The 9262-nt window shown below is 38.0% G+C and overlaps 1 protein-coding gene across 1 annotated transcript; it reads right to left on the reverse strand.

Annotated features, from left to right (window-relative positions):
* Positions 1-325: 325 nt before the first annotated feature.
* On the reverse strand, positions 326-8924 carry LOC143852371 (ruBisCO large subunit-binding protein subunit beta, chloroplastic-like). The gene is made up of 15 exons (XM_077361755.1): positions 8767-8924; positions 4890-5125; positions 4682-4807; positions 4321-4458; positions 4094-4189; positions 3209-3451; positions 2887-3121; positions 1999-2168; positions 1815-1892; positions 1647-1718; positions 1448-1552; positions 1258-1350; positions 1076-1168; positions 651-774; positions 326-547 (listed from the first exon to the last, which is right to left on the reverse strand). The coding sequence occupies exons 2-15, from the start codon at positions 5112-5114 to the stop codon at positions 534-536; spliced, it is 1812 nt and encodes a 603-aa protein (XP_077217870.1). The 5' UTR covers positions 5115-5125; positions 8767-8924; the 3' UTR covers positions 326-533.
* Positions 8925-9262: the final 338 nt, after the last annotated feature.

Genomic DNA, 9262 nt, shown 5'->3' on the forward strand with positions numbered 1-9262 from the left:
AGCCCCAAACTGATTATTGGACTCAAATTATGTTTACAGGGCCTAAGGATATGTATTAGGGACTAGTACCCAAAGCTGCTACTATAACCATAGATGATCTTTGATATTGGCAGGGGTTCAAAATCTTGTTACTATAACCATAAACTTAATCGTGGTTGGGAAGGTTATCTAGCAAAAACCAATAATCTTCATACCAAGAATAGTCCTTAATGAGGGGATGAAGGCAGAAGCAGGGTAGTTTTCTTTCTTTTCAAAGACGTGTCTCTCGTTCTTTGCAACCCCACATTGAATAAAACATGGTATTAGTAGACAAGTCTGTTCTTACTGGAAGAAATCTCAAACATAATAATAAATAGCAGTTTCAATCGTTAAATCGCATGCCGAATTAAACTAAGCTAGCCTCTCACAGGAACTATAGATCCCTTATTAGTCTCAACAACATTAATTTACAAAAAAGACAGACCCCATACATTGTCATCACTACCTTGGAGGATCGTATTCCCACCTTTAGCCACATTCTGCCTCGGCTTTGTTTAGTAGCCATACCCTATTCACAACAAAAAACAGCAAATAGTTAATTACTGACTTAGGCATTTGAGAAGAACCAAAGAGAAAACAAGTAGCAGATGAATCTGGCTTCAAGGGTCAACCTGAAGCATCCATGGGGTTTCCAGCAGGAGCCGTTTCGGGCTGTTTGATGTCAACAACCACAACATCAGATGTGAGGAAAGTTCTTGCCACAGAGGCGGCGTGTTCCAAGCAACACCTCACCACCTGGTTTTAAGGATCAAACATTAAAACAGATTTTTTAAGAATATAACCAACTTAGTTTCACTTGCTCAAGTAGTGAAGGATTAGATTCAATCAAACACTATCAATGGGGTAGGCCAATTCTGCAATTATTAGCAGATGCTGGGTCTTCTAGATAGGGGTGCAGCAACCTGGGTCAGGTTGGGTTGACCTTTTGCTAAAAAAATGAAATGGAATCGACCCAAACCCAAACCATATTTATGGTAAAAGTTCAACTCGAATTCCCAAAATCGGCCCAGGTTGCACCCATAGTTCAACAACTGACCTTGGTGGGGTCAATTATTCCAGCAGCCATCAAATCCTCATATATTCCAGTTGCAGCATTGTAACCATACTTGGGGTTGTCACTGGAGAGCACCTGAAAGAAGGGAGATATCAGTTGATTCACATGACTAACTTGAACTTCAAAAGGCTTTGATAGCCTAACATCAGAACTTGTAACATTACCTTCTCAGTGACCACACTTCCATTGACACCAGCATTTTTTGCAATCAATTTCAGTGGGTAGCTCAGAGCCCTTTTAACAATGTCTGCACCAACCTACAAGCCATTCATGGAAACAAGTCAATTAGACGGCAATAAATTGATAAATGGTATACAGTCCACAAAATAAGCATTGAAACATTCTGATACACACCTTTTGCTCTTCATTCTCAAGGGTGTCCTTTATGGCATCAACCTTTAACGCCAGTCTTAATAGGGTACAACCACCACCAACAACGATACCCTCCTCAACAGCTGCCTGTAAACCATGAAATTCAAGGTTTAATTGCAGTATAGAACACCTTTAAAATATTAGAGTTGGAAACTGACTCAGCACTGTCTGATAGAAATACCTTTGTTGCATTAAGAGCATCTTCTACTCTCAGTTTCTTTTCTTTCAGCTCTGTTTCTGTTTGTGCCCCGACCTGTCCAAAAATTTTAAAGAAAGTTAGAAAATGGAAGAATTTTATCCATCATATAAAGCACAGTTAATCCTCATCAAAACCCCTCTCAAGGAGTACCTGAATGACAGCAACACCCCCCGAGAGTTTTGCTATTCTTTCATTAAGCTTCTCGATTTCATAATCCTGTTCAGCAGCCTGCGAAGCCACATACAAATACCATGAAGATCTCAAGAAAGCTCAAGGATAATATGAACTAAGATCAGGAAGATAAGTGACATGGTTCCTGGGGTAAAAACAACACCTCAATCAGATTTCGGATCTGAGCAACTCGCTTGTTGACAACTTCTTGCGTGCTACCATCACCTACAATGGTTGTCGTGTCCTTGGTGAGAGATACCTTGGCAGCATGGCCAAGGACCTCATTACCGGCTTTATCTAGGGATAGTCCAACCTCCTCTCTAATTACAGTTGCTACACATAAGAATCACAATTCAGAAACAAAAAAACAAAACAGTAACTCTAAAACATAATGGATAAAGGCTAGAAAATAGTTACCACGGTTGGAAACGAATTCGGAAAGCAAATTATGAAACAGGGAAAATAGAGGGGAAAAAAGAAACAGAAAATAGAAAATCACATGACAGACGCGTTGGGAAACGTCTTAGGAAACACATTAGAAACATTTTAAAAAAGCCAGAGAAACATCGATGAAAACATATGAAAGACAAGGAAAACACGAAACATATGGCTTTGTAGATTTAAAATTTATTAAATTCAAGTTTCTATTTGAATAAATTTTTATTTTTTATTACAATATATGCTATTGTTTTCCTTTTTAATATATATTCCATAATTTTTTCATGTGTTTTTTTTCCAAAACGATTTTCGTACGTTTCGCACAAGTTTCTCACATGTTTCAATACAATTTCTACTTGTTTTCCATATGTTTCTCACATGTTTCACAGAAGTTTCTAGTATGTTTCCCATGCATTTCGGAAACATTTCAGAAATGTTTACCCTATTTTTTCATGATGTTTCAGAGACATTTCCGAAATTCATTTTAGGGGAAACGAGTTTCTCGCCCGCCCAATGGAGTTTCAGGCTACTATGGTCTAGAAGATATAGAGAGACCAAAATCTGAAGTTGCATAGAGACCATGAAAAAAACATTCAATAGAAAAGTCCCAAACCTCCAGTAAGAATGGCAATGTCATCAAGGTATTGACTTTTGCGCTCTCCAAATCCAGGAGCTTTTAGCGCAGCAATCTTCAATGCCCCTCTGAGCTTATTCACAACAAGGGTTGCAAGAGCTTCCTGTTCGATGTCCTCAGCAATTATCAAGATTGGATATCCGCCCCTAATGGCCTCCTCCAAAACGTTAATCAAATCTCTCGCATTTGTAATTTTCTTGTCAACAAGAAGCAACTACACAGACAAGGCGCATCCATTATAAGGAACAATAATCTTTATATATGAAATAAGATAATTGGAATTAATAGAGAGATTACAAACCTTGCAGTTCTCATATTCAACTGCCATTTTCTCACTGTCAGTTACGAAGTAAGGGGATATATAACCACGGTCGAATTGCATCCCCTCAACAACATAGAGGCTGTTCTCGGCGCTTTTCCCTTCTTCAAGAGTGACTACACCCTTCCTACCAACTTTACTCATGGCTTCAGCTATCATGTTTCCAATTTCATAGTTGTTTCCAGCACTAACTGCAGCTACATCTGCCAGTTCACTATCTTCAACCTACAATGTTAAATTATAGGTACAGTGAATGGACATGTATATTGAACTATAAAAATAAAATTGAAGATCCTAGAAAAAATTGACGAGAATTGGAGAGATGCCAACAAGATGTCAGGAAGTATAATGAAATGGTTCCATGGCCCTACACAACCTTAGAGCCTCACAGACCACAAACACCCAATCAGATATTAAGAGAAAAAACAAGAAGCATATACAGAATTTACACGATCTGTTTTTTTTTTTTTTTTCCAATGATAAATTTACCCAATATTAATATTTGGAACAACTATGCAGCAATACAAGTTACAAACATGGTTTTAAATTTCGACCGAAATCAAGACCGAAACCGAAACTACCTGAAACCGAATTTTTGGCCAGTGTCCCAAATTCCAGCCGAAATTTCAAGAAAATGTAATTTTTTTTAAAAAAAATCTGATATTTAACTTTTTTCCAAAATTCCAGCCGAAATTAACAAAAACTTTCGGCAAAATAATGAAATTTGTTTTTTTACCAAATTTCGGCCGAATTTTCAGTTTCGACTATGTCTGAAACCGAAACTGAAATTTTAAACCTTGGTTACAAATAATCAAAACTGATACTACCAACATCTGCGAACCATAGTCACAAGTGCATCTAACCAACCTCTTTTGAAATCAACTTGAGCTCAGCCACTAGAGCTTTGGTGGTCTTCTCAATACCTCGAGTGATTTGAACAGGATTTGCACCGGCTGCAACCACCTGAATAAATCCCCTCCAAGTTAGTGATAGAAACAGTTCCGTAGTTCTCAGTTATCAAACGAAATTCGCCATCGAAGACCCATGATCAGCTCAACAATCAAGTAAGAGACTAAGAGGAATATGTCACAAACCTTAACACCTTCAGCAATCAGACCTTGTGCAAGAACAACAGAGGTTGTAGTGCCATCCCCGGCCAAGTCATTAGTCTTTGAAGCAGCTTGTCTCACCAACTTAGCACCAATGTTCTCAACAGGGTCCTCCAACTCAACCTAATAAGCAAATCAAGATTTTGAGCAGCATTCAGTAACCGCATAACTAACCACTGAAAATTCCTACTTCTCTTCCACCCATACATCAATTGAAGGACTGGAATAGTAGAGTGTAACATTCACGCATTCATTCAAAAACTAGAATTTGTGTTAGAAAAACAAATAGCAGCCACAGAAAACAGTCTCGATTGGTTAAAATTTGAAGAAAACAAACAAAGCATACCTCCTTGGCCACAGTCACACCATCATTAACAATTTTTGGGGAGCCATACTTGCTCTCTAGAACGACATTCCTGCCCTTTGGCCCAAGAGTTACCCCAACAAGGTCTGCAAGCTTGTTAACACCAATCTGAAATGGCAGAGAAGATAAGGCTTAGAAATAAGAAAACATCAAAGACAGAAGTTTCAACATTAACGGATCACAAACTCACTTGAAGCTTCTTAATAGCCAACCCATCCTTGTTGAAATATAACTCCTTAGCCATTGCATTTATCTTGGGAGAACATCTTTTCTGCAGACGCAATTGCTGTCTTCTGCCCCCAAGAGAACTTGAAGATATAGAAGCAAGAGAAGAGAATTTGTCCGAAGAAAGAGAAAGCTTCTTGTCCATAGCAAGGCTGCTAGGAGCCGCCAAAGAGCCAACTGCAGATGCCATGTCCTAAAGACCTGAAATTTTTATAAAAAGCACTTAGTCTAAGAAATTTCTACCCACAGCACCTCCCAGAGACCCAGAGTCATGTGTCGCGCACACATACATATATAGAATCCAACAACCTCCTCTGATACATGGCATTGGGCCACATGGATCCATACAAACATATGTATATCCTACAGTAACTACGTCGTGCATCCAGGAACATGCTGTAAGTGTGGTATGTATCCAAAATTCCAAATATGCTTTTAAACATCAGAAGGATTTTTTTTATCCTTTTTTTTTTTTTGAAACATAGAAGGGAGTCCAAAAAAATTGATAAGAAAGTGCAAGTATGCATGGAATGCAAGGTATCTGATTCAATAACCAAGGGTCTCCATGTGTTTCAACACAAAAAAAGAAGAAGCAAGGGTCTCCAAAATGCAACTTCATTGACAGTTTTAGAACCCAACCTTGCCATCCCCAAAAGAGACAGTAAAAAAGAGACGCTTATTGAGGATACATCATATCTACTATTAATGTCCACCATCTGGGTATCAATCAAATTTTTAAGCATCGACAGACAAACGAATCTGGCTGAAAAATAAAAAGGAAACTGAGAAGCTAGATTGCAAGAGGATGAGAAACTACCATGCAATCTCTAACATACAATGATAAATTTTAATAATACAAACCTGTATTGCGGCTATTCTAACATGCACCCACAATCAAAACTAGGCCACAAATTAGAAGAGAAGCCATCATGTTTTCTTGAATCCAATTAAGTTCTGGATCGATTTGTCCAAGTTTGGCAAGCTCAATCTGTAATCTGGCTTCTTGAAATTTCAGTACCCAGTAAACATATCAAAAGTTAGCACTAACTCTAAGTCTAGATCTGGTCACTTTCGACTCGGGAAGTTTTTTGAGAAATATAGATCAAGTTAATAGACTAAGAAAAGAGACTAAGGTGTCTGAGAATCAGTTTAGCTTCATGCCCGGACGATCAATTATGGAAGCTATCTTCTTGATTAGGCGGTTAATGGAGATATTTAGAGAAAATAAAAAAGGACCTTCATATGGTTTGCATTGATTTGGAGAAAGTGTATGATAGGATTCCCAGGAGTGTTATGTGGTGGGTCTTTGAAAGGAAAAAAGTGTCACTTAAATATGTTGATGTGATTAAGGATATGTACGATGGAGCAGTAAATAGTGTTATAACCGTGGATGGCATGTCTAGTGAGTTTCCAATTACAATAAGACTGCACCAAGCATCAGCTCTAAGCCCTTATCTTTTTACGATAGTTATGGATGAGCTTACGGAGGGTATCCAGGATGAGGTGTCGTGGTGTATGTAATTTGAAAATGACATAGTATTAATCGACGAAACCAAAGCAGGAGTAAATGCTAAGTTAGAGTTATGGAGAACTACTTTAGAATCCATAGGTTATAGCTGAGTAGGACTAAGACAGAGTATGAGTAGGACTAAGACAGAGTATATGGAGTGCAACTTTAGTAATGTAAGGAGGCGGGACGAGGATGTAGTAAATATGATTAGACATGAGGTACCTAAGAGGGACATCTTTCGCTATCTTGGTTCAATTCTACATAAGGAATGAGAGATTGAAGAGGATGTTAACCATATAATAAGAGCAAGTTGGTTGAAGTGGAAGCTTCCCTCAGGAGTTATGTGCGACCGTAAAATAGCTACCAAGTTGAACGGAAAGTTTTATAAGACAATTGTGAGGCCAACCATGCTGTACGGCTCAGAATGTTGGACCACCAAGAAACAGCATGTGCATAAGATGAGTGTAGCGGAGATGCGAATACTTAGATGGATGTGCGGCCACACAAGGTTAGATATAATTAAAAATGAAGGCATCTGTATAAAGGTGGGGGGGTGGCACCAATTGAGGAGAAGATGAGAGAGCATCGCTTAACGTGGTTTGGATATATCCAACGTAGGCCTTTGGATGCTCCGGTGAGAAGAGGCGACTTGTGCCAAGTTGATGGAGTAAAAAGACGTAGGTGCAGACCGAAAACAACATGGGCAGAAATAGTGAGGAAAGACTTAATAGCTAGGAATACAACAGAAAACATGACCTTGGATAGGATAGAATGGAAGAAAATAATCCACATAGAAGAACCCAACTAGAGCTAGGATTAGAACCGGGTAGATTCATTTTACCTTCTTCATGAAATTTTTCTAAAGGATTCATTTAGCCGACCCCAACTAGTTTGGGACAAAGGCTTTGTTGAGTTGAGTTGAGTTGAGTATCGATCAAGTTAATAGACATTGACAATTGTTATTCAACCTCTTAATTTCTCACATTCTTCATAACCTTAATCCAAGTTTACATCAAGCTACCTACAAAAGCACCTATTTAGGCATCTCACCACTGAATTCCTGTCATCAGGTACTAAACATGTTCTGAAGGTGTTAAATCCTCACACGACATTCAGGTGTTAAATCCTCACACGAGAAAAAATAATTCACTGCCACACACACACACACATAGAAGAACTGCGGAAGAGATCATTAATTGATCAGGTAAGCATAGAAGCATTGCGGAAGACACTCTTCGTTTTGGGTTTTGAGTATTGATTTCGAGTCCAAAAGTGATTACTGTACTCAAAACCCAATTTTGAGAACAATAATCACTTTTGGACTCGAAATCAATACTCAAAACCCAAAATGAAGAGAGTCTAAGTTAATAAAGTCTACATCAACTCACTACATTTGCTGTTATCGTTCCCTCTTCCATTACAATTAAAAGGGACCTTGCCAACATTCCGACCAAATGTAACGTGCGCTTAACAGATTAATGTTCACCTCTGGTAATTTTTCCCTCAACTAAAGAGCATAATGAGCAGGCAAAAACCCCACATTCCTTGTGCTGTCTCATGACATACAGCACAAAATTCACTAATGCTTTGTATTGGGATAATCTCCCCATTCAGTAACTATTAATATCTTCTAAAATTTTGAAATATACATGTACATACGAGTTAAACAAAAACCATTCGTCATGGCCTAAAACATTGCTCTTTTACATCTTTTGTACCCATTTGTCCCTAGTTCTTTAAATAACTCTTTCATCAGAAAGGGGTAAAATTAATAAAAAATTGATACTACGTTGGATACATAAATTAATAGGCTGATTTACGCTAAAATTCTTCTTTAATGAGCTCTAAAAAAGAAATTTACTCCTCAAAGATATACACTACTTCCAAAGCCATGCTCATAAATCAGCAATAAGAAAAGGATATAGCAAATAAGCAAGTAGAAATCCAAATACACCACCAAATGCTCCAAAGGCTTCTGAAAATTCAACAAATGATGCAACATTACAACGAAAATCATAGACCTTTCAAAGGTTTTAAACCCCATCATAACTAAGGACTTGAACCAACCCTATTCAACTTTTATGTAGAGAGACCTTCAATTTATGATAAAATCACTCTAGATTAACAATAATCATATCATTTCCATCATAATCATGGAAAGAAAAAATTTCCCCAATAAAAGATTTTCCCACAGAAATGTTTTTTCTTGCAATCAAAACAAGACCTAAGCAGAACAAAATGGAATAGAAAAAACAGAATCCTTAAGCTCAAAAACCCTAGCATTCTTTGTAAAGTAGTAAGACTATGAAGAGCATAAGCTAGGGTTTTGTACCTGAAAAGGGTTTCTGCTAGCTAGGGTTAGGGTTTTGGTATTTTGGAAGATAAGCTTGTGTTGAGAAACAGTGGCAAATTTGGGAAATGGAGAAAGATTAGGTTTTATAAAACGAGGGTTTTGCACTTGAAGCTTCGGAAGAATAATAGCCGTTGATTGAAATCAGGGGGATTTTTTTTGGTTTGGATTATATGGAACAATCTAGAAGGCTGTAGGGATTCTTATTTGAAAGATCTGCAATTCCTCGGCTTCTTGTTTCATTTAATCGCATCTTCCTAGGTAGTAAAGGTTCCTGACTTGGGTGCGTCTTGATGAGTGCGTCGGGAAGGTTCCTAACATGTATGTATGTTTTATGACTCGTTATAATGACACAAGTACAAGTGGGCCCTACTTAATTATTTAGGGCATGTTTGGGAAGTACTAAAAATTATTCCGTGGAATATTCGCTGGTCAGATCGTGAGTGAAAGCCAAGGAGGATGGAGGGGGAGACTTTGG

Source organism: Tasmannia lanceolata, unplaced genomic scaffold, assembly GCF_043159265.1.
Source record: "Tasmannia lanceolata isolate RefF3 unplaced genomic scaffold, GAP_Taslan_0.1 ptg000003l, whole genome shotgun sequence".
Classification (NCBI taxonomy): Eukaryota; Viridiplantae; Streptophyta; class Magnoliopsida; order Canellales; family Winteraceae; genus Tasmannia; species Tasmannia lanceolata.